The sequence below is a fragment of the Carica papaya genome, chromosome 6, assembly GCF_054855325.1.
Source record: "Carica papaya isolate Zhongbai chromosome 6, ASM5485532v1, whole genome shotgun sequence".
In the NCBI taxonomy this organism is placed as follows: Eukaryota; Viridiplantae; Streptophyta; class Magnoliopsida; order Brassicales; family Caricaceae; genus Carica; species Carica papaya.
Genome location: NC_142314.1, coordinates 145,218 through 171,331, shown reverse-complemented (window position 1 = coordinate 171,331; position 26,114 = coordinate 145,218). Strand labels below are relative to the sequence as shown.

The following is a 26,114-nucleotide window of genomic DNA, read 5'->3' as shown; positions in this document are numbered from 1 at the left end:
CTTTTTTTCAAAATTCCTTCACTTTTGGTATCCAAATCAGACAGTCACAGTTATCGATTCTGTTATGAGATTTTTATGTTATCTGAATTTAAATACTTTTTAACAGAATCTGATAGACGACTCCTTGATTGGACATCTTTAATAATTAATCATGCAGGAGATCGAAACAGTATATAGATAATCTTTCTTTCATGTCTCATTCTTTTTTGGCTTTCTAAACCAATGAGATAAACTAATATGAGGGAAACCGTGGAGAGTTTTCCTAAGACACATTACAATTTACATTGCACTGGAGGACCCAAGGACAAAGAAATCAATTACAGACAAAAAATCATAAGCTTGTCTCAACCAAAAACAAGCTCCCAATGAAATTAAACAACTATCTTAACCCCCCCTCCCCCCTCCTCTTCCAACCAGAAGTCCATCCCACCCATTACATTGGAAAAAAAAAAAAAGAAAAGATAAACATTTAACACAGAAAAATTGTATAGCCTTCTCAACCAAAATGCAACCTTTCTTCCCCTCCAAAACCAACATGAGCGTCTCTGGGTGGGTATCCAACCAGCAGGCACTAAAAATGGGAACCCTGCTGTATTATTAACAAAGAATCAAGCAAAATCGATCTCTTTCTTCGCTGCTGCTACTCCTGGTAATGTCTCTCTATGTCTTGTCCTTCTGATGATGGTTCAGGGAATATTTCTCTAGACTGCCGTCTCCTTGAGGAGTGCTCTCCGCCTCCATTCTGCCCCCCACTACCTTGGGAGCCTGTGGTTCCTGACTGCTTTATGCTACTTCCTCCCTCTGCTCTTGTCATGGAGCCTGCAAGATTGACTGCTACATCTGATGAGCTGTGACGCCAGCTTCCGAAAAGGGCAGCATTCCAAGAACTTCTTGACGAGGTTGTTTTTAGCCTTGCAGAGCCAGAATTATCTTCCCTTACAACCTTGAGAGGATTTTCCAGAGCCTTGAGGATATATCTCATGAGTGGCCGCCTGGAAGGCTTTGGATTGAGGCAAGACCTGGCAATGATGGCCATTGCCCACACTTCCTCCAATAAATCCTCATCCACAATAAGGGATGGGTCCAAAATTTTTGTGACAAGTTCCTTATCATATATACTAATGTATGGAAGCGTCTGATCTACCCATTCTTTCACCTGGGAATCACTGGATGCACTCATTCCCAGCTTACCAGTTACAAGCTCCAGTAATACCTTTCCAAAGCAGTAAACATCATATGCACATGTTGCTGCTGATGCTGAACCTGCCCATTTTCCAAATATGATCAATCAAATTTTGAAATTGAGAAACAATTATTTCTAGTTTCTTGTTTGTTTCACAGCCTCTGAGACTCCATTTTAAATCATGATTTCCAGCTCAACATCAAAAAAATTTCAGATTTCCATAGAAAGAAAATAAGAATGTTTTGCACTGGCAAAAATGCAATGCCCTTAACAAAGGATTGAACCATTTGAAACAGTCAAGATCAACTTATGTAACTAACACCACCTAATTCGAAGAATAGGTACATATATCCTGTTTAGCAAACATCGGTTATCACCAGCATGCAAGTGCTATCAAATACACTGCCGACAAACACAAGAAGCAGCGAGAGATGTTCATGCAACAAACAGGGTGTTTATCTTGCTTAAAATCAACTTATGAAGCAACCACTGAACTCTACTTGCTTGGCAATTCAGATTACTTGTTAAGTGCTTATAAGCAACATTAAGTTATAAAAAGGAATATTTTCACGGCATTTTTTCCTATGGACATAAAATGCTCATTTTCTTAATTCGTCAAGTTACTCATTCATCTCAATATACATGATGCAGAACAAGTAGTGATCAAATTAACCTGTTTCATGGATAGTTTTTAAAAGGAAACTTCAGCTGAGGAACACAAGAATGGAGGTGGGCCAGAGGAAATTATGAGTCCAGATGAAGAAATATAGAAAAAAGCAGCCTGAACAAGATAGGTTAAACAAAATAGTAACTAGAAGAACAAACAAAAAGACAGATTATAAATTAAACTCTAGCAAAAGAATTCTCAATTTCATCATGATCTACCTCTCTTATATTAGATACTAGCCTTTGTACAAGCATTAATTATAACTAACAAAGAAAATTATAAAAGAAAAAATAAAAAGAATTTTAGTTTCTACTGTGCTTAAAAGCTACTTAAATAAACTAAAGATGCAAAAAATAATTATTATTATAAAAAATATTTAGTTGAAAAAAAAAATTATTTCAAACCAATATCTTCTTGTTCTCATCACTCTACCTAACTTCGTGAAAACTCGACCTTAAGTCTCGAATTGATAAATGACCAACAATCGTAAAAAGGAAACTCTTATTTCAAAAAAAATCATAAAAAGGAAACTCAAACTTCAAAAGTTTGCAACTATGAGCACTCGTAATCTCCATGAGAAAAAACAACTTGGTTATCGAAATTTGTAGATTCTAGAAACTCAAACTTCAAAAGTTCGCAACTTCAAATACTCATAGTCTCCGTGAGAAAAAAGAACTTGGCTGTCGAAATTGTAGATTCTAGAGGAACATGAGTCAAAACAAAGACAAATTGGCAGATTGCTCAATATAATTGGCAGGAACAACCTTCTGGAGTTGGCAATTCTTGTATTGTTCGTGGAGATAGGTCAAAAGAAACTTCATGGTTCAATTCTTTTAAGTTAGGAGAAGCTATAGTTGAAGATTTTACCTCTTTTTTATATTCTTGTATAACATCATATAATTCTTTAACTCCATAAGCCAAATAGATACTCAATACTCATCCAACAGCAATTATCATACACGTAACTGCCATGTAAAGAATTTTTAACACAGTCTCTTCAAGAAATTCCTATTGGACCCAAGCTTGATGTATGGGAATATATTAAACCTCCTTGTCCATCCATAGGGACCAAAAACACATCATGCATAATAAGGTATATTATAGAAATTGTAACTAAAACTTTGTTGCGTTCCATATTGAGTTAGAGCTTATTTACTTCGAAAGTAACTGCAAAGTGCAAATCTGACCAATCTGATCTTAAAAATGGGTAAAATACAATATAAAAACCTAAAAAACTGTAACACCTATTTAAGAACCAGAGTGGTTAAACCGGACTAATCAAATATGTCTGAACTGGTCAAACAGAGCATAGAACACCAACATTTGGTGTTCTAGCATGCTAGAAAGATGAAGATCAAGCATGGCAACATTTGGGAGACCAAGAGATTAACAGTGAGCTTCGTGGTTTTCAGTAGCTTCCATTGTAATGCTTCCAAAACCTGTCATTCTGTGGGGGTTATTGGATGTTTGTTTGTTTTCTTTCTTTTGAGATTTTTTGGGCCAAATATAGTGCAAAAATCTGATTTTTTTTTTTTAGCAGTGTAAGAGTGGTAGAAGATAGAAATATAAATTGGACTCTAAAACCAACTGACGCATGACGATTAGTAGTTAAACTAACTCGTCCAATATATAGTTTAGACAATAAGGAAATTTAAGGAAAAATTACAGAAACATAGAAAATCTGATTTTTTTTGTTAGCAGTGTAACAGTGATAGAAGATAGGATTATAAATTGGGCTCTAATACCAACTAATGACGATTAGTAGTTAAACTAACTTATCCAATATATAGTTTAGACAATAAGGAAATTTAGGTAAAAATTACAGAAACATAGAAATGCCCCACAGGAAGTTGAGGATGAAGATGAAGAACTAATGTACTTCAAATTACTCACTAGTTACTTATAAGCACCTAGGACTCTGACTTCTCTCTTTAAAGCAACCCCAAATACTTTCAAGTCTGATTCTGTATTTTATTATGCAAAGACTATCCAATGTCAGTAAATTCGGCAGAATCCAAGTTTCCATGTCACTATATACTCAATAATGATCTCCAGACCACCCTTGCAAAGGTTTATTTAAAAAAAACGGCAATACAATATTTCACTGATTAGAAAGATAAAAGAGGTAAGACCGTTTTCTAAGTCTCTAAGAAATACATGGGGTAGTGACTATCTGTTTAAAGATCCCAACTTTAAGTGAATAAAATTATCTGAATGTTCAAATATTACACTAGCTGATTTCTATCTAAATCTTGAGGGTGCATAATAAAGGCTGGAAATGACAAATAATCTTCAAATTAAAGTGTACAACTAAAATGTATACATACCAGAAGCAACTTGCTCTGATGACCTGGAATACGAACATGAAAAGAAAATCATTAAAATTAACTCTTGTCAGATAAACAAGACATGCAATGATAAAGCATTAATATTCATCATAGTACTATAATCAACTTTGCGTAACATAACCATGTGATAACACAAGTATCTAAAGAGGGCAGGAATCATCAAAGAATTGAATCTGTAAGGAAATACAATCAAGTCTATCTTGTTTCAGGTTTTACTGCCCTAGAAGCAGTTCGACTGTGAAAAACATATATTGTACAATTCTGCAAAAATTTACACTGCCACGGCATCAGTCTTCTGTAGTAGCTTTCAAGAAATATGAGAACTAAGGTAAGAAATAATGCAACAAATTAAAGAAGACTTTTAAACTGCTGCATAATGCATAACCATTAGTATACTGAGGAAATCTGATGAAAAACTAGCATAGTGATCATGTCAACAGGGACAGAAGTAGATTACAGATAGAAATAAGTGCAAATGACAAACACGGCAAGGACTTTGAAATAAATTCACATAGAACAATCAAAAGGAACACATCCAAGTAACAAAATCAATGAAATATCTAAGTCCAGTTAAAAATATCTGAAAAAGGTAGTTACTTTGGCAACCGCAGCAACCTGGTAATCCTATTTTGATGAGGGTCCCCTTCTTGAGTGCATACTTCGCTCAGGCTCCCAAGTCGTACTTCAAATTTGTCATCAAGAAGTATGCTACTTGCTTGTACATCCCTGTGACAACAAAGCATACCATGTTACCATTTGGACCCGGCATTTTTTAAATCTGGTGCAAATCATTGAAGATAATCCAAATAAAGATGTAGGCTTTGGTGATCTGCCCTCTACCCCTCTTCTCCATTTGTTTCTCCAAGTAGAGCATTAGCTTTACATAACCAAGCACATGAAATTTTATGTCAGTTAAACCTCCACTGCTATTGATAATACTGCAATTTCCCTCACTTACTTCTCAAGTTCTAGAAAATCATCAATCTTAGTTATGACAATAACAATTCCAATAATATCAGTCCTTCACATAGACCAACCACCTATACATTTCTATGTATGACTGACATCTTCCCCCAAACTACACTTTACAAATGTTCATATTGAATGTTTGACCACATGATAAGTATAACTTTGTGCACAATAAACATGTCCCACACTTTTAGCTTAGTGAACTGAATATATTAAACAAGTAATAATTTCCTAGAATTTAATGATAATATCAAACAAGTAATAATTTCCTAGAATTTAATGATAATATCCTAACGCCTAATCCTTATCAATTAGAGAGCCCTAAAGTTGCATGAGAAGATAGGCTTCAATATTTCTTTTTTTTTCAGAGGGAAAAAGAAATAAAGATTAACGGGCACCAAAGAAGGGTAGCCCATGTCCAAAAATACAAAGAGAGAGGATAACAAAGGTCAATCACATCTACATAATCCACCAAGTGGTATTCCTGATATATGCAAGGAAGGTAGAAAAGACCACTCAAAAGCTCTTCAATTCCTTTCTTTCTAAATGACCCATAAGACATAAAGAGGGATGAGGGAGAAATTTTTCCGGTGCTTGGATGAAGGGTTACCAATCCATGCCCATATTTCATCCTTGATCGAGGCATTGACCACTCAAGAAAGATCAGCTTCAGATTAGTGAACTATTTCATCTACCAGCATTAAAAAGCCCCAAGTTCTTTCTTACTTAGACTATTAGACATGATCCTCGAAAAATAGAATAACGAAAGTGAGTTACTAATCTCAATAAGAAGCCACGTTTATAGATAGAGGCCTACTTTACCAAACTAGTGCAGGCGTATTGAGATCATTGAAGACCTATGGATTGATCTCATGTGCAAATCTGCTGTTTCAAGATTCACACAAAGAACTAATAGGCTTGAGGCAACAATCAAGAACTACAAGAATTTGAGCACATCAACTATTAAGGCAATTATAGTAAAAGAAAAGATTGGTGCATAATTATTGAAAGTACCTGTGCACAAAGGGTGGGGAACATTCATGATGCATGTAGGATAAACCTTCAGCAGCACCAATTGCAATTTTCAGTCTTGTTATCCAATCCAATGACTGCAAACCATCTTCTTCTGAACTACATTTGCGGTACAAGGAACTTGACAAATCAGCATTTGGCATACATTTGTAAACCAGGAATTTTTGGTCTTCATTCTCCAAGCAGTGTCCCAAGAATGGAATCAATCTTGGATGTGAAGCCCTACTAAAGAAATCCAATTCTGATAAATATGCATCCCGTTTAATCAACTGCAAATCAATCCTTTTGATGATGATAGGAATTCCACTTTCCAAGGTACCACGAAACAGATCCCCTGAGTGGCCATGTTTGATCAGGTTCGCATCATTGAAGTCTCCTGTGGCTTGGAGCAGCTGCTGATAAGTTAATGAATCTCCTACCCCAGCAAAGTTAATGACTGTTGCTGGCAGTGGAGGACTTGCTCCAGCAGGACTTGGACCCACTTCAACCCCTCTTTGACTTGTAGCACCATTCTTACGGGCACATAGGATAAAAAGTACCAAACAAACCAGAAGAAGCACAACTCCCCCTGCAACTGAAGTTGCTATAATAATTATAGTTCTGTAGCTTACCCCGGAAGAAGACTTTGGGGCTGTAGGTTGTGATGAATTTGTACGTCCGAAATTATCAAAAGTCAGGCCCTTCTCAGCATAGAACGATGCACATTCTGTCACGGTCTTCTGGTTTGAGACGTTTTGCAGGCAGTTCCTACCAAGAGATGAATTATTGAGCACAAAATCTGGAACTGTGCCTTGAAAATAATTTCCAGACAGATCAACGACTTTGAACTTTCTAAGCAAAGGTGTGATATTGCCGTAAAACTTGTTCTGTGAGATATTAAGTTGTGCAGCTGTGACATTAGCATTCAAACCAGAATTAGGCAGCAAGCCAGTGAAATTGTTGCCAGACAAGTCGAGAATATGCAATCCAGGTATTGACCACAACACATCAGGAACTTCACCAGTGAAAATATTTTGTCTCACAACTACAACCTGCAGCTGGCTTTGAGCAGGAAATAAGTTAACCGGCAAGGTCCCACTAAGAAGATTGTTTCCAATCACCATTCTCTGCAAATTTCTTAACCCTCTTAAATCCGCTGGCACTGAACCAGACAACGAATTGAAGCTGAGATCAAGGTCAACCAAACTATGAAGGTCACCCAACTGTGAAGGTATTGAAGAAGAAAAATTATTGTTGGACAGATTAAGAAACTGAAGCTTCAGAAGAGCTCCGATGCTTGGAAGAATCGACCCAGCTAAGAAATTGGAAGAAAGATCAAAAATTGACAGATTCTCAAGTGAAACAAATGAAGGAGGAAGGGATCCAGTCAGTGAATTCTGGGAAAGATCAAGCATAGAAAGGCTTGACAACTGACCCAAACTAGCAGGAATAAAACCAGTGAGGCTATTGGCTGATAAATTTAAACTCCTTAAATTAGTCAAATTACCAAGACTGACAGGTATAACACCTCTTATAGAACACGAACTGAGATCCAAGACTTGAAGGGACAACAACTTATGCCCAAGCCAATCTGGAATAGAACCAGGAAGCAAGAAATTGGAGGCATTAAAAGAAACCAAATGCGAGAAATTAGAGAGAGAATCAACAGCGAATAGAGGGTTTTGGCTACCAATTCTAGTTCTCCTAAACCCAGAAATGTTAATGTCAACGACACTCCCATTTTGACATGTTACGCCATTCCACAGGCTGCAAGGGTCGGCTTTCTTGGGCCAATCCCTGCTTCTTAGTCCCAAAGAAGCCCTGAGTTCAAGCAGAGCCGTTCTCTCCGTGCGTGAACTCAGTGCCTCGATTCCAGTTTGTTGCTGAAATGTAGAGTCAAACAATAGCAACCAGGACACAAGGACGAAAGCTACTGTGATTCGGCGATCCACCATGGCTCATGGACCCTGATCCAGTGACCTAAACATCTTCATTTCTTTTTCATTTGTTCTTCAATCAAGTATACAAAAACTATACGAATTTACCAGAAATTAGGGAATACCCAGTTCACAAAAATCTATTTCCTCTTTTTGTAAAGAGAAAAAAAAGGCATTCCATTTCTGTCCCGAAAGAGAAAATTCTTACCTTGACATCAAGCTCTTTTTTTTTTTTTCTCTTTCGCCTCAAACCACTATTGGTGACCAATCTGTATCACTTTTCTGTCCTTTTCTCTCCCTTGCTACGCTTTCTCTCTCTATATCCCTCAGTTTCTTCAGTTGACAAAAGCCAAAGAAGAGAAATTTAGAGGAATAAATAAATAGAAAATAATTTGAGAGAGAGAAAATGGCTGGTGAAGAACAAACTGTAGACTCCCACTCTCTCTCTCCAAAAAAGGGCTTTCGTGGGAGGCAGAAATTTTTTTTAAAAAAAAAAAGGGAGACGGAGAAAGTTTTAAGCAGTTAAAATGCTGCGCTATGATACTAAAAGCCGAAAAAGAAATAAGCAAAGGGTTGAGGGTGAGCGAGGGACATGATTGGTGAAGGTGGTTCGTAGAGTGGCCTGAGCCGACACGGAGCAAGTACGGCGCCGGTTGGGGGTTTGACTTCCGGTATTCTCGGTCGGGGCCAGCTAAGGAGGACAAGCAGTAGTATTATTTATGCAACTGCATTTCTTTAATTTTCACGTTTTTTCTAATTCATACTTTTAAATATAAATGTGAGAAAATTCGCAATTGCTTCTAATGACGATAAAATTTAAACCTGAATCGTAGTTATAAAAAAGATTGTATCTCTCCCTCCATGAATTCAGAAGATTGATTATATTATGTAGTTAATATATTTAATAAGAAGAATCTGGATTAATGATGATAGAAGCAAAGCATAATTTGGATTTAACTGTAAATTGTTGGTAGATTATAAAAAAAAAGAAAAACATTTAATATTTGAAAGCTAACGCAGTTATTGTTTCAACAGTCTCTCTGCAACCTATTCTTTCTTCTTCTTTTTTTTTAAAAAAAAATTAAATATAAAATTTTAATGAATATAATTTTGAAATTAAAAAAATATATATTATTTTTGCTTAATTGAAAATTTTAAAAAAAGAAAAAAGAAAAAAGAAAGGGATACCAAACTTCATTTCCCTCTACTTTCTCAGTTTGTATATTTAACCAAAAGAAAAACAAATTAAGAAATTAATTTTTTTTCCACAAATAAAGTGTTAAACGTACAAATTACCATCGATTATTATTTCATATGTTTTTAGAAAATCATTTACTAAACGCTAGTAAATGATTAATTTATTCGCAAAACCCAGAAAAATACTCATCGCATTGACCACCTCAAACCCTGCAATGATTAACAAATATATACATGCATGCAATCATATATTTTCCTTAGACTACCCATACATGTCTGTGGGTGGGTTTAATTACTGCACTGATATTTTCAGATACCCAATTTAATTGTTTGTTTACTCTCTTGGTAACACAATAAAAGTCCAAATACATTTCAAACCTGAATCTAAACAAAAATATCTATGCACCATAATTAGTGTCTCAATTACTAAACCGAGTAAAATTTAATCAATTTGTACGTGATTACCAATTAACTTCATTTCCAAATTATAACTTTAAAAAAAAAATTATATATATATTTATAGGAGAAAACAAAACAAAATAAAGAAAATAAACAAGAGGGTTGGTCAATGACCCTCTTGTTTATTAATATCAAAATGATCTAATTATATACGAGTAATTTAATTTTTCAATAACACAAGAGAACTTAAATATATTTTAAATTCGGTCAAAGTATTTCGATATGTGATAGCATAAATTAAAGAGACTCAAAATGTCGTCCAAAATTATTAATAAAAAAAAATATATTGTTGGTATCTTTATTTATATGGATGACATCCCTCCTCTAAGTTCTCAAAAAATAGATTCACGACATAAAGATGTTAACTTTTTGGTCTAAAATAACGCAAAAGACCTTCGTGCAATCTTTGATTATATTAACTTTATCAGTAAAAGCTTCAAATAAAGTGATGAGATCATCACCAAAGAAAATGTTGGAAAGTTTACAATCCATATAGTCAATTCCTGAAAGTTTTCAATTATCATATTTAACCCTATCATAGACTATGTAACCAAAGCCTCTCAATACAAATAACATATAGTATAAGGATAAAATATCTCTTTGTCTTATTCCCTGATTGAACATATACTAATCGAAGGCCTCTCAATTGATATTGATATGCACTGAAGGAGATTTGATGCACTTCATGATGCACTTGATATATTTATTGGAGAGACATAGAGATCCAAGGACATCCTTAATGAAGTCATAGTTAAGTCGCGTAGGTTGATGATGTCCATATCACCCTTGATCAGCATGAACCCTCTTTCCCCCCATTTAGCCCTCATAAAGTGAATTGTTTTATGAGTATAAATAATGTTGTTAATAATCCCACTCTTAAGCAAAATGCTAACCTGATTCGTCTAAATAAGTTCATTTAACCAAATCTCTTTTAGCAATGAGAGTGACAAACGTGTGGCTTACAAAGGAAATGTTGATCATTTCCTCAAACATACCTTTCATGAGTTCTTTCACATAGTACCAACCACCTCCAATGTTTATGGTATAATAAGGTGTAAAGGTCATGTGAGCTTGGGACTTTAAGGGGCTCATATCATTAGTTGTATTAAGAATTTATTCATTGTTAATCTGGTTAGCCACCCTTTTAATAGCACCAGTCGCTTTATTCGTAATAAATAAAACACTAGATGGAGGAGGCCTATAAGGATTCTCTTTTGAATATAGAGTCTTAAAGAACTCTTTCACCATCCGTTTGATTTCCATGAGATCCGTAGTAGTAGGCTCATCAACCTTAATGATTTGTGTTATCTTATACTGACTCTTTCTAATCTTATAAGTGTGATGATAAAAGCGTGTATTCATATATCTCTCATTGATCCATTTATTATGAATTTTTTAAAATCGGAAGATCTCATTTAGTAAGGATATTATTTAGTTAGACTTTAAGAGTTATCTCAAGGTATTTCAAAAACTAAGAATTTTTATGTTGAAATGCTTTACGAATACTCAATATCCTAAATTAAAGATAGTTATTCGTTTGAATCATATGACCAAACTTGTTTATGTTCCAAGTTTTAACTCTAGTCATGAAGTTTGAGATAGAATGTTAGATGCTCACAACGACAATTGTAACCTTAATTAAACAGTGCTCAAAGTAACACCTAAAAAAATGGTAGATCACACCCATTTAAAACACAATATAATCCTCAAAATTGAAGAACGACTTATACAAATGAACTTTAATAGTATTTGTAATCCAAGTGAATCAAAATCCAATAAACCTTCAATAAAATATGTCATATTAAATCACAATGTTGTAAAAATTACGAGCTTGTCTGTGATAATTTTTAGATCTCATCTTCTCCCCCCCCCCACTCCCCATTTGATTACTAAGGAAAAAGATAGCATTAAAGTTTGTGAGAACTCGTAGTTTTTAAATAGAAAATATTAAAATTTTAATGTAATTCTATAATATTTTTGTAACGAATTATCTACAACTAAAATAAATGATGGTAAAATATCATCTAACTCCCTTGTGAATAAATTTACAATAGATAATTTGACAAAATGTAATGAATTTTGGATAGTAAATTTTAATAATTTATTCGGCATGTGTAAAAAAAAAAAAAGAAAAAAAGAGAGGTTATTTATAGGGTTCCACACGTGTAATAGAAAATATTTATTTGTATGACAATCATTATAATTGATAAATAAATTTAAAAAAAAAAACATAAACTTTAGCATAATGGCCTTAAAATGAGCAATAGAGATGGTAAATTGTGCATGAATTATTTAAAGTAAAGTTGGTGAATTTTGTTTAATTTCTGCTGCCATTTAATTTTGTTAACTATAAAATAGAAATTGATTTTACGGTGGCACTGACTTCTTCCGTATTGGAATTTTCTTGTAATTTGGGTTCACACAACAAATAGCAGAAACAAAATGAACAATAAAAAAAAAGTCAGTCAACCACCATTTCCAGCAGCTTACGTCTTCCACCTGTCTTCTCATTTATTGGACTTGGTCATCATTTTCTTAATTTTTAAAATATCTTAATCTTTAGTCAGATTTGTAATTATCCCATCCCATTTTCTTGACAATTCTAAAATTCAAATTCAGAATATATATATATATATATACATATAGATATATGTAACATATTTAAATATTTGTCATTAAGAAAAACATATTTAAAAATAATTCCAAACATGCTGTCATCTTCACGTATTGGTTGGTTTGGAAGTCCTTTTCACGCTTCTCCTTTTAAATGTATATCATCATTCTCATTCTCTACTTCTTTTTTCTTATAATTTATAGTTCAGTAAAATATATATACTATTTTCTCATCATCTTTAATTTTTTTAATATATAGTGTGTGTGTGTGTGTATATATATATTAATTAAATATATAATAAATAATATTTACCTAGTGACTTTTGTACTAACATTCACATCCGATCTTAAAAAAAAAAGTAATAATATTTTGATATATCATTTTACTCTCGCTGATTAAAGAGGCACTTCCTAAAATTACATAATTTTTCAAATATAAAATAAAGGCACATTACCTATTAAAATTTATTAATCTTTAAACTATTCATTTTATTTAACAGACTACACATTCCCATGACACAAAAAAGACAAAAAATAATAATTTTTTAATAGTAAAAAATTAGAAGAAATTTAAAGTTTAAAACAAGGGTTGAAAGTATATCTACTAAATTAATTATTATAAAAGTTGTAGAAATTTATCTATCAACTTTATGGGGAAGCTTATTAACTAACTAATGTGACAATTGATTGATGTGTTCGAAACATCTTGTGTGAGATTCGGGTGGCTTGCACTCAAAAAAAAAAAAAAAACATTAAACCAAAAATTAAACCAATAAATTCGTTAAAAACCAAAAGAGAAAAGATTGAAGATATCAATGGACTTTGAACGGTCCAATTTCATTACTTAACAATTTTAAAAGGATGTATTAATCTGTCGACATTTTTTTTTTTTCCTAATTGAAAAATTTGAAAATCAAGTCAGTCAAAAATAACGGGCCAACGCTTGTGTTTTGGAGCCTTAAGAAAAAGCTTCGATACTGTTACTATCAAATATTTAGTCAACCGGTTGACTTTGGAACCCATTATTGAAGGCTACAATAATAATAATTATTAAACAAAATCTTAAAGGTACTATTATGTAACAGCATGCAATGATATGGCCATTGAATATATTCTTGTTGGGTTATTTTTTTTTTCTCCCCCTTTTAAGCATATTTTAACAGTAAAAAATTTAACCAAATATTAATTATTATGTCTTAAATATTACAACTATACATAAAATTAAAATTATTTATTTTCTCCCTGGGAAGAGAATTATAACAAAAAAGTGGCACGGGGGAAGCTAATGGACTTGTTAATAAGAGATGGTTTGGATTAGTATGTAAGATAGTCGTGGACCATGGGCCTAACAAAAAAGTAAGCCCACGAAAAAGGCATTGGACGTAAATGGGAGAAGCCGGAGGGACATAATTGTACTTGCAGCGTGTAAAATATCTCCTTCGATCTTTTCTTCAAGACAACGGCAAAATATCTACTGCAGCTTTATGTCTATCCCAATTTCCTACAATCACGTGAAGTGGGCCCAGCACTCGGGCCCACCTTCTCACGGCATGACTAGACCGTTAACTGAAGTTCACGGTTAAAATTGTTTTTTGGCTACAAGTTTAAGTATATTCCGGGATATCATAACCCCAGTTCAGTATAACAGAAAACATTTAAAACAATGTTTTCCTTTTAACAAACAAAATTAAAAAGAAAAATGTCCGAAATATTTATCATATTAAATTAAAAATAAAAAATTTGATTATAATTTGGTGTTAACACATACAAAACATTTTTTTTTTTATAAAAATTATATAATTTTATTTTGTTAGGTTCATATTTTTATCAATTTATATAAAATATTATGTAATTTTATTTATCGAATAAATATTGAATTTTAAGTTCCACATAATAATTTCAAAAGTATTAGAACATGAAGCAAAATTTTCTGCATTACTCACAAATAAATAATTATATTTTTTACTTTTAATTTATTTATAATTATATTTGAACCATTGATTAACAAAGTAATAATGTAAAATATTATTTTCTTTTACATTAAATACATTCATTTAATATTTAACTAACATCGTTTGTGTGTTTACCATGTTAATTAAATTATAATTTGTTTTGCTTAAGCACCTGTCCTAATACTTTAATTAACGTTTTTGAGTTGAAATAAACCTTAAACTTTTAAAAATTATTAAAATTAAGTCATTGATTCTTGGTTTATATCATTTAAAATACAACGTTGCTCCCACCATTTACTGACACAATAACTTGAAAATAATTTTGTATTTTGTATGCATAATCTTTCAAAGCCAAATGCAAACTATACCTTGATTTTTTTTTTTTTTTTTGTTCTTGTTCTTTAGTTTTATGTTAATAAAAAGCTGAAACATTAAACATAAAGAAATATCAAAATTTAATGTATTATAGAATCTATCTTTGCATTAAATTTATTCAAACATTTTTTTACAATTTAAATATGCCACCATTAATTTCAAATCATCCTCTACCTTTTTATTTGCTATTTATTAGTTTTTTTAGCTTTTCACTACAAAGGCTTTCACTTTTTGAAAAATTATAAAATATTATAAGTTTTCAAAAATAACAAAACTTAGATTAGTAATGATTTGTTTCAAGATAACTTAAACTAATTGTGACTAATATAAAAGATAATTACAGTTAATTTGAAAAAAAAATTATATAAATTTTAATATTAACAAATATTTGATATAATAACATATTATAAATTTATAGTCATTAATTTGTAGAAAACATAAATATTATGCGTATCTTAAGACTCTAAAAAAAAAATAAAATGTCATTACATTACTATTACTATATTTCAACTTCAAATTCGGTTTATATTGAAAACTAATAATGAAAAATATACATATAAAAATACAGTTTAAAATTATTATTATTAATAAAAAAAGAGTTATTATTACCGATCACACTAACAAATTATAGATTTTAAATTCTTTTTTTATTGTGTAAAAATATATCACCGTGATAATTACATTATATGTATATTAATAAAATTTATAAAATATTATAATTTAGTGATTTTGTCAGTAATTATATTATAATTACATAATAAATAATAATATATTTATTTAAATAATTTTTGAAAATACATAATATATTTAGTGAAAAGAATAACATACAATACAAGCCAATTTATGTAAAATAAATAAATTATTTAAATATTTAAGCTGCAAAAGAATCAATACAATATTAATAATCGTATTAAAAATATATAAATAATATTAATAAAAAATATTATTTTCAGTAATATTTTAGTTTATAATGATTTTTTAAATAAAGAATCTAAAAATATATACATAGAAACTTTGTGAATAAATTTTTAAAAATTATAAAATTTATTCAAACATAAAAATAATAAAAAACTAATTAAATAAAACAAAATATATAAAAACCATATGGTATATAAGCCGTTTTCCTTTATGTTTAAATAAAATTTAATGGCAAGGCTTGATTGATGACAACTTGATACTCGTAGCCAAACAAGTCGTCTCATTCACGAATAGAAACCCTAGTTAGGGCATACATTGCGCGCCGCCCTAATAACTCAGCAACTAACCATAGTTAACATCAAGGCCTTCTATATAACCAGCCTGAAGCGATTTACGCTCCTCTCACGCTCTGTTTTCTGGTTAGGGGATTTGCATAAAAATCTTCGCGTTTCGAATATTTGCCCGTCCCCCAATTTTTCCCAAAGATTTTCCTTAACCTAATATATGGCTTCTGCAGAAGTTGAGTACAGGTGCTTCGTCGGCGGTCTCGCCTGGGCCACCGACGACGAGTCCTTGGAGCGGGCTTTCAGTCAGTTCGGCGAGATCCTCGAGTCCAAGGTCCGTTAGACAGAGATCGGACCCAGATCTGACCCGAACCAGTGATCTGTGATCTGTGATCTCTTTTGTGTTACTTGATTGATTCTTGTTACTATTTTTTTGTTACTCACGCTAAATCGGTACGTCCATCTTCTTCCTTTTAACCGAAGGCGAAGATCGATCGATTTATTTTTTATCATTTGTTCAGGTCATGCATTCAGATCTGTCTAATATGTTTGCGTTGAATGGGGTTATTGTTCAGATCATTAACGATCGCGAGACGGGGAGGTCAAGAGGGTTCGGATTCGTGACTTTTAGGGAGGAGAAGTCGATGAGGGATGCGATCGACGGAATGGACGGACAGAGCCTGGACGGCCGTAACATCAGCGTCAGCGAAGCTCAGTCCCGCGGAAGCGGAGGTGGTGGTGGCGGTGGCGGGTTCAGCCGTGGAGGCGGCGGTGGAAGGCGTGATGGAGGTGGCTATAACCGCAACAACGGAGGTGGATATGGTGGAGGTGGCTACGGAGGTGGTCGCCGCGAGGGCGGTGGTGGTTACGGGCGTGGTGGTTACGGAGGTGAGAGGTACTCAAGAGGTAGCTCTGATGGAAACTGGAGGAATTAGTTTTTTTCTCTAGAGTTGGTGAAGTGACTGTTGTTGCCTACGGTGAAGGAGTTGAGGTGATGGGTACTGGGTTATGGTTATTGGGGTTATGGGGGGGGGGGGGGAATGTGTTAGGTGTTAAGTACTGGGTTATGTTACATGTATTATTGTTCTGCATAATGGATCCTTTTTGGGATTCTCTCTATTTTTGATCGCAGTGGGTTTATGGTTATGGAGCGGGGTCTGTTCTTATTAAAAATTAAAGAAATGAAATGAAAGTATATTTCGATTTCAACACTTCCTGTTCTACTCCTGTTAATTATTGCGTTCATCTTTTATGCCATTCAGATCTGAAACTTTAGAAAGAACAAAAAGAAATAATGGTCCGATACTAGAGTTGCCTGCTTTTCTTTTGGACCCCTCTTAATAAGTTCGTTCCATTTATTCTCTGGAAAATATGGTCCTGTCGATTGGGAAAACAGCTGTTTTAGCTGTTTGATGTAGATCTCATGATCACAACAGTTCTGATAATACGACCTATTTATTGTTTGGATTATTAAAGATGTTTTTGATCGGATACGGGTCTGTAGGTTGAACATTGACTCCGTTTTTTGAGAGACTAGATATTTTTTATACTCAGTGTCGTATATAATCATGACGCCTGCTGCGTGCTCTTTTCTCCTCTGGAATCTGTTTAACCTGTATTCGTAACGAAAATCAAAGAAGGATACGTAACCTGGGATGGGATGTCTCGTAGCGGATACTGGCCTTCTTTATGGGAGAGCCCAAATAAGTAGTTTTACATATGGGGATGGCCCAATGGCTGTCGGTGCTTTCTAAGTCCCAATAAGATGAGAGCCCATTTACGTACCAATACCAAGTTAATATTTCTCGTCAACCCAATCGCTAAGAAAGATCTAGTGTTGGACCGAGTTCTACAAAAAATATATATATATATATATAAAATCATTAGTCCAATCTCAGCTGCACATTCACAGAAATCCAATGGTTGAGAATGAAGTCCGAGTTGCCAACATTATGTCAAGAAATGAGTTAAAAGAAATCATTTACTATCAGGAACAAGTGAAAGAAACGCGTTCGAGAGATATGGAAACAAAGTTGCATAAGTGGACCCTTGCGAGCAACAAATATACCTTATAAAGAAAACCTATGTAACTTCAAAAATAGATTTTCGGGCTAATAGCTAATCCTAGCAATTAGTCAAATTTTATTATCTCTGTGTTTTTCTCCGTCCTTTGATAGCCACTGGTTTCCAACTTGGCAGTTAGTTGATTGACAGAATCTTGATCCACCGTCGGTTCCACTAACATCACAAGTTATTAATTATACTTTCTTCAATTCCCTTGCTCATCATCTCTTCTAAACCTTGAGGAGTTTCTCCGTTGGGTTTCAACATCTTTGGACCAAATTGTCCACTGGCAACACACAAAACGTGGCAAGATGTGCATCTAGGATGGAACGGGCATTTAGGTTAGGTTCCATCCTATTCCAATCCAATCCAGACTCTCCTTTTCATAGCAATCAATAAGATTGAGCCACTAATAGAAAAGAAAACCCTACAGATAGAGGAAATTACAAAACCTCACAGATCATGCAGCAGTACCTGTGGAGATTCTCTGTTCGGGTGGGGAAGCGGAGGTATTTTAGAACCTACGGTTGATATTGTCACATTTTGGGAACGAGCATGAGAACATAAACGTGGAATTGGTGATCATACACATGCAATGCTTTATATCTTCATTGATTAATTGCTTTCTACTCTCCCTCCTGTCTAAGTAACATTTTATTAAAAAGAAAAACTATATGCTAACAAGAAAAGTTTTTTAACACTTTTAAAAGAACATCATATGGGGAAACAGCATCTAAAACAACCTGCACTACCCTAATATTTCAACTTATTAAAGGTGCATTTCACAGCAAGTGTGTTTAAAAATATTTTGAACAAAAGTTGTTTAAGTGTTTAATAAAAATTATTGACATCTTAAAAATAGAAACTAAATACTTAATTAAAATAACTGTTGATATTAAAATTATTAAAAAGTGTCTCAAGATAATAAACTAAAGTTATATATTTCATAAAATAACTGTAAACATTAAAATAATATAAAATATGTAATTTATATGTACGAACATAATATAACAAATATATTATATTTACTTAACAAAAAATTAATTAAATTATTTTTTCTACCACAATTTATGAAATAAAAATTAGTAATTATTTAATTTTAATAAAATTTAAATTTTTTGTCAGGACGGATTGAAAGTGGCGATAGAGTTTGGGAGGCGATTGTGGATGGGTGGGTGGGCAATGTGCTGCAGGGGTCTGTGTCGCAATGGATGAAGAGCATGCGACAAACGCTGGATGGTGGATTTAAAAGCTAATATTTTCAAAAATTTTGTATTTAAATCTGTAGTTTTAACTTTTATTTTACTTAAAAAAATACTTTTAATTTTATTTATTTAGTTAATAAAGTAAACCAAGATACCATGTTATTAGAATATTTCAATTTTAGGCATGTGATTCTCTCAAAGATAGAAGCAGATAATTATGTCCTTTTGTCAACATGCCATGACCCATTTATCGTGTTAAAACAGTAATTTCATCCCTCGATTGGATAGTTACTGTTAAACGAAGAGAATATTTCAATTTGCACTTTTGTGAGAACGACAAAAGAGCCGGAGGGAAAAACCACGAAGAAGGGTACGACTTACAAGAATCAATGCCCCACAATATCTTGGTCTGCTCTCACTGAATCTTCTACGGCCAGAACCATTGTACGGTATGCAAGCGTGCAAATTTTATAAATGCATTTTTATTTTTATTTTTTAAAAACAAAATAAATGATTGGGGAGTCTCTATCTCAACCTCCGGAGCAAAAGATCTTTCGACAACTTGAGCAGAAAATTCACAGGCAATTAAAATTGGATTGGGAATGCCAACTGGTGAAAATCAAACCATATGATCGAACCATATCTCGTCAAAATTATTTAAGCCAGAGATGTATTATCGCCTAAAATTGGCTCTCTTTGAGCCTTTTCGAAGTTGGAATCGCATTTAAGAAAATGGTCCAATCACACCCAAACAAACTTGTCATCCTTCTTTGGAGGCTGTAGAAATCTCATTCACACAACAAGCATTTCGATATGCATATTCCCTCCCTGCATAGTTCATTAGTCGTTAACCCTTTTTCCTAAACTAAATCCAACTAACCAATGTTCCTTTTCCCTAATTCTCTATTTCTCTTTTTTTTTTTTTTTTGTCCAAAGTTTCCATGTAGAAAGCAATTCTTTATGCTTTTGCGGCGGCCGGCTAGCACTCTTTTCCATTGGTATAAGATATAGATTCCTGGGGCTATGTGGCCTCTAATTTAAGACCCGAAAGTTCAGTGGTCCTTGAATCAGGTCTTCCGAGCTCACTAAATCATACATAAGCAAAGTTACAGCTTAAGTCATACGAGAGTCCATTGTTGCTCAACTATTCCCACTTATAGAAACCACTGGTAGAAGGACAAGTCATAGAAGAGAGGAGGAATTCGCAGATATTACTTCTAGTGGGTAGACGAATAATAAAGATTCAAATATCAGCAGAAAAGCGTATCCCAAAGCATCAACTTTTTATTTTTTTTCGTACTGATTCCTAGAAAGTTTCTCAAGTAACTTTCAACCAATGATCACAATTAGCCCCATTACCTTGTGGCCAATATCCATGACAATGACTCGTGCAACTTGACGCTAGAGGACATACTTTCAATGAGTGCTAACAAATCTACTATCTTTTAATAATATTACGAGTTTGCTATACACACGGAGACTAGTCTTACAAACACAAAAGCGCCGTGGCCCTTTATCATAATTAAACACATGATGATTACTTAATAAAAACATAGAATTCTGTAATCATATTTGAAAAATTTTCATAGATCCGCTCCTTCCAAAAAAAAAAAAAAAAAAAAAAAAAACATGAAAGGCAAAACTACAAGAGTGCATCATGCAGGTGCATCCCAGAGCCTCCGCTGCAACGGAAAATAAAAGCTAGATAAATTCAGTTCTCTTATCTGTCCTCCGTAGTCCTCTTAATGAATATCAATAATTTTGCACCTCAGACACAAGTTAGACCTCATTCTATCATTCAAAGGTCGTAAGTCGTGAAAGAATCATAAGCCATGCATCTCCTCAGCCAAAAAAAAAAAAAAAAAAAAACTTCTTATCATTATAGCTCTTAATTTTGTTGAACTGGCTCCAAGAATTCCAGTAGTAGTGAATAAATTTCACTATAGGCTACTTGCAAGATTTTAGAGAACATAGGCAGGCAGGCCCATATAGGCTGGGGCTATTCTAATCAACTTGTAGTCTAAATCCATGGTATCCACCACCGGCCTATGAATTTTGATGCCCTTTAAAGATATTTTTATTTATTTTTATTCCAAACAGATTTTTTGAGCCTCTCCCGATAAACAGTCATTTTCTTGATTGAGATACTTCCTGAGTAAGTGGATTATGGATAATGAACAGTTTAAATAGGCTAATCCCTGTTTTAGGGAAACAAAATCTTACCAATAAAAATTGCCTTATGGGGACATTGATCAAGCTGACGATCCATACATGCATAACACGAATTAATTAAGATGTTATTTGCAATATGCAGATGTTTGGAATAAGAGACAATATGTAACAACATGATAATAACTCCATTATTTTTAGAAATTAATCATTAACTCCAGTTGGAGTCTTGATATTCTACCGTAGCACATGACCTGGTAAAAGCTAGTGTGGAAATTTCTCCAATGAGTAGCAGCAGGCCCTATTTGTTAGTCAGAAGCAAAGAAAACAAACTAGAAGACATTTGATGCGTAAGCTCTAGAATAAATTCTGCTCAGACCAGATTTTTCATTGATGTTTTTGTGTAACACATTGAAACACAAGAGACGAGAAAAGTTAAAACCATATGAGACACAGGTTTCTCGCATCCATTAGAAAAAAGATTCTACCACATTATTGCATTTAGGTTGCCCATCACTGAATTCATATTAATTCTGATATGATTATGGATCTTCACCGCTGACAGGTACCACGGATGGAACAGATGTATGGGCCAAACAAGCTCCAACCATTTGTCCACCCCAGATAAGAAAAACCTCAATCACTTTTCCTTTTACATGAAGGAAAACTAAGAGGAAAAAATATTTTCCACCTGTTATATATTAAAATTAAAGAACAAGGGCCAAACTGTATGAGCCAATCTTCGTGACTCCAGCACACCATCCTAAAGTACGGCTAACAACAAAGCAAAAAGAACGCCCACCTGGATATCCTGTATCATTTATAGTTGCATTGCGTTTTGGACCAACTGGTATTTGCTTTTGAAGTGTTCGGTACATTTAAGGACTAAATTCTTATAGCACGGAATAGTTTATCTCCAGTTGTATCACCTATTTATCATATTTACTTCCATTCCTAACGTATTAGAGTTCTATAATTATATATATTGGTATCTTCAAGATGATAATTAACAGATTATGTTTACCATTTGCCACTGCATTCATCACTCTTCAGAATAAGAGAGTAAGAACTGAGCAGCCAATACTCATGTTTTTTCAATTTTGAGTGATCACCAGTGAAGATCAGAAATGATGATCTCATTGCACAATGGGGAAAAACGAAAGGAAATTCCAGTGCAAAATAAATAGGTATCTCCAAAAGTAAACTTATTGACTAAAGACGCTTGCATGAAAAATATCCAAGAAATGATCTTGTGCAGAGACTAACTAGAAAAAGAATAGAGTGCTTAATATGCCTGCTAAGAAAATTTTAATTGGAAAATCAAACATCCATAAAGGGGTTCCAACTACTGCCGAAAGAGCAGGTAAGATGTGTTGACCATTCCTGCGAGAGAGGAAGTAAAACAAGATAATTGTTGTACGGGCAACGCTAGCCAGCTAGAATGCTTGGAATATTGTTCAGGAGAGAGTATTGCTTACAGGATCCCATATATAATGAAGAAAGTGAAAGAGTTCCTTTGCCGTGGGACTTTTTTGGAGAGAATATATGGACTATCGTGCACACGTGAAAGTCGTAGCACGTTTAGGGAATTTTTTCGTGGTTCAAGCATGGACCCATTTAAGTCGTTCTTGATGCAGAACAAAAACATTAGAGTAGTATGCAGAAAATCCTGGCAGAAGTTCACCTTCGGATTTCTGCCTTGTTGCTTTCCTTGTTAGCATACTTTTCTCCTCAAGCTTCTGCCACAGTAAATTACCTTACAGTCCTGGAAGAAGCTACCATAAACCAAACCACGTGAATTATGCTTAAAAATGTATTATTTTAGCGTGGAAAGGCATTTTTGGGGCTTTATAGGTTATACTGTTTTTAGAATTTCTGTATAGTGGAGTTGTCCACGTTACTAGAACTTAATGTAGAAATTCTTTAGTGCAATAATATGAAGACTGTAATAAAGAAAGAAAAGGACTTAATTCTGTTTATAAATTATTATTGTTGTTCAGGGTAATACTCATTTTTACATTTTTATTCTTGTTCTTTGTCCGGTGTGGATTTGTGGTTCCTGCGAAGACAAATCATTGAAATTCTACTACCCTTTGCAAGATTTCTAAGCCAACTGGCTCTACCCCACCTTACCCCCCTCCTCTACTCCGCCTATAAAGAGCGGGCATTGCCACCTCAATGCGCATATCAACCCTCCTTACTAGTAGCCTGCTTCCTTTTGACTCTATACACCCTCTAATCTTTGCTTTTTTAGCCTTCGCAGTTCATAACAGAACTATCATTGGTAGTGATTCTCACAAGCATTAAAGAGCATCATCCTTCAAATAATTAATACCTCTACCTAAGCTTCCACTATCTATATCTTAAACTAAGGATGGCATCTAGTTCAATGTCGGCTCATGGCTCCGGCTCTTGGACTGCCAAGCAAAACAAGGCCTTTGAGAAGGCTCTGGCAGTGTATGACAAGGACACGCCTGACCGCTGGTATAATGTTGCCAGGGCTGTGGGTGGGAAAACAGCAGAGGAAGTGAAAAGGCACTATGAGCTCCTCGTTGAAGATGTCAAACATATCGAGTCAGGCCACGTGCCCTTTCCGAAATACCGGACCACTGGAGGGAGCATGAGTGAAGAGGAAAAGAGGTAGTATAATATAAGCAGCGCACAGTACGTATATATTTTTTTATTTTGGTTCTTTTTCTTTTTCTACAAAGAAAGAAACCCCACAATATCACCTGAGCAAATTAAGCGGAATAGAGGGATAGCCTCCTAACCTGCACAGCATCCCTTATTAGCGCCTAGTATTTCCTATGGCTACATTCTGCACCGAATAAGTAGAGACTTACATGTTTGCTTTTTATATAACCATGCGATTCCACCATTAAAGGAAGCGAAGTCTTATAATAGGACCTAGCCTATTATCCGATTATCTTAAAACTTAAAAGGGGTATAACGCCGAACAGTTTTATCCTCCTAAACTTTACAGTCATTTTTTTTTTTTTGACTCCGCACAGTAAGTAATAATTTGGTGCATATATTTAGCTGTATTTTCTAGCTCGACTGATAATAATTTGGTCAAAAACGAGGAAAGCACTTTCAGAATCTGAACCAAACAAAGGCTTGGTCAGCAGGCACTATCTACATCAATACCAAACTTTCCCTTCCCTTCAAGGTTACAAATAGAAATCCTAATTTTCTTTTCCTCCTCAGTTACTAACAAGCAAAGTCCTCTCAATAAAAATCAGAAGTAGATCCAAAGTATGTTATCTTGCAATCAGTTTTCACCTGGCATCTTAACTCAACTATACATATCACTATCGTGAATTTCTTCTCTAGTCAACTACTAAAAAATGTCCTGTTCTTTTCGTCAGATTATTAATTATTATAAATAAGTATAGTTCTCTTTTTATTTATTTTTTTCAAATTTCCTTTTGCAGGATGAAAAATCTGAAGCTGCACTAAGAAGTTTTCCTGTCACCTAATCAACAATAAAGATCTACATATAATCTACTCTTATCATTACTTAAAGGATGCATTATAAAGACAGTACCTATTTGAGAATTGCCAACCGGTGATTCTGGTCTTATTTCTTCATCTTCTCCGTTCTTGTGCCAACTCTTTGTCAAGTATTCCTCTATTGTCACTGCAAATCCATCGTGTATCAAGAGATGAGCATCGCAATTTTCTTTTTCCAAGTCTTATGATGTGTAACAAATTCGCTACATCTGCAATATATAAGTTCCACGTTAGCTTTGTTAAAATCAGCAGTTCTCGATAAAAATCACGCAATACAGAGTAAAGGAGAATCATAATTAGAGGTGTTAATCGATTTTTGGGTTTATAACCGTATAACTGACCTTGGTGATTTATGATCTGAGATCATTGGAATGATCGCAAAAAAAAAAAAGTTGCTGGTAAGAGTAAAAAGAAATAAGAGATGAATGGCGGGCATTTTGTGCGAGAGAGAAAAAAGGGAAAAGGCGGGAAATTGGAGTTTGAAATTAATTAGTTAAAGGGGTTAAAATGAGTTAAAAAAGAGAAGTGAGATATGTGGCCACAGTATAAAGGCCCTCCTCCATCCACTCGTCTCCGCCTTTTGAAGTTTATATGTTACTTTTTCTGTTTTCTATTAAATTTAAGAAAAAATATCATCAATCATATGACTTTATTATAAATCAGATTCATCTGGGATAATTAGAAAACGTTCTCAGCAAGAACATTTTCCAAACTGATAACAGTTTTTAGATATTCATGTACCATAATTAATTATTAGGGTTGGTGAAATTTATATGTTAATTTGATTTAGACTTTATTTCAAAAAAAAAAAGAAAAAAAAAAAACAAAACAAAACAAAAATATTGTAATCAAACTTATAAAAGTGGAATAGTATTTACCTGCTGCTACAAATTATTATCAATGCCTTACATTTTTAACATTCGTTTAAACTCAGTCTTTTTCTCCTCACAAGGATAATATCCTTCTAGAAATTAGGTCGAAAACTTGAGAAGCTCACCCATATATGTAGAGAACTACCACAAGTGAATCCATTAATTAGTTTACATATTTTTAGTTCAATTTTAACTTTCAAATAAAGGCTTTAATCTCTGTGCCCTTTTATGTTGTGTTATGTTAACGAAAGGAAATTACATTAACCTACATGTTACCCTAAAAGCCTAATAACTCTGATTACGGTGATTACTTTACGGAAATGCACAGTCTCCCTTAAATTCAAGGTCCAATCATCTTCAAATCTATGCTTGCTGTCT

At 33.7% G+C, this 26,114-nt stretch overlaps 3 protein-coding genes and 1 long non-coding RNA gene across 5 annotated transcripts; 2 read left to right on the top strand and 2 right to left on the bottom strand.

Moving 5' to 3' along the window:
* Positions 1–174: 174 nt before the first annotated feature.
* LOC110813724 (Leucine-rich repeat protein kinase family protein) lies at positions 175–8,952 on the bottom strand. Its single transcript, XM_022040967.2, has 4 exons — positions 6,182–8,952; positions 4,796–4,924; positions 4,178–4,200; positions 175–1,263 (listed from the first exon to the last, which is right to left on the bottom strand). The coding sequence occupies exons 1-4, from the start codon at positions 8,131–8,133 to the stop codon at positions 641–643; spliced, it is 2,727 nt and encodes a 908-aa protein (XP_021896659.1). The 5' UTR covers positions 8,134–8,952; the 3' UTR covers positions 175–640.
* A 7,065-nt stretch (positions 8,953–16,017) lies between these two features.
* LOC110813772 (glycine-rich RNA-binding protein-like) lies at positions 16,018–17,124 on the top strand. Its single transcript, XM_022041031.2, has 2 exons — positions 16,018–16,247; positions 16,489–17,124. The coding sequence occupies exons 1-2, from the start codon at positions 16,134–16,136 to the stop codon at positions 16,846–16,848; spliced, it is 474 nt and encodes a 157-aa protein (XP_021896723.1). The 5' UTR covers positions 16,018–16,133; the 3' UTR covers positions 16,849–17,124.
* A 6,310-nt stretch (positions 17,125–23,434) lies between these two features.
* On the top strand, positions 23,435–25,109 carry RL1 (RAD-like 1). Of its 2 annotated transcripts, none has more exons than XM_088222058.1 (2): positions 23,435–24,015; positions 24,786–25,109. In XM_088222058.1, the coding sequence occupies exon 1, from the start codon at positions 23,726–23,728 to the stop codon at positions 23,993–23,995; it is 270 nt and encodes an 89-aa protein (XP_088078184.1). In that variant the 5' UTR covers positions 23,435–23,725; the 3' UTR covers positions 23,996–24,015; positions 24,786–25,109. The 2 variants fall into 2 exon arrangements, with proteins under 2 accessions (XP_088078184.1, XP_021896724.1); XM_022041032.2 differs by having other exon boundaries at positions 23,442–23,991.
* LOC148253157 (uncharacterized) lies at positions 24,778–25,582 on the bottom strand. Its single transcript, XR_015821384.1, has 2 exons — positions 25,206–25,582; positions 24,778–25,073 (listed from the first exon to the last, which is right to left on the bottom strand). It is a non-coding gene; the product is annotated as an uncharacterized LOC148253157 (long non-coding RNA).
* Positions 25,583–26,114: the final 532 nt, after the last annotated feature.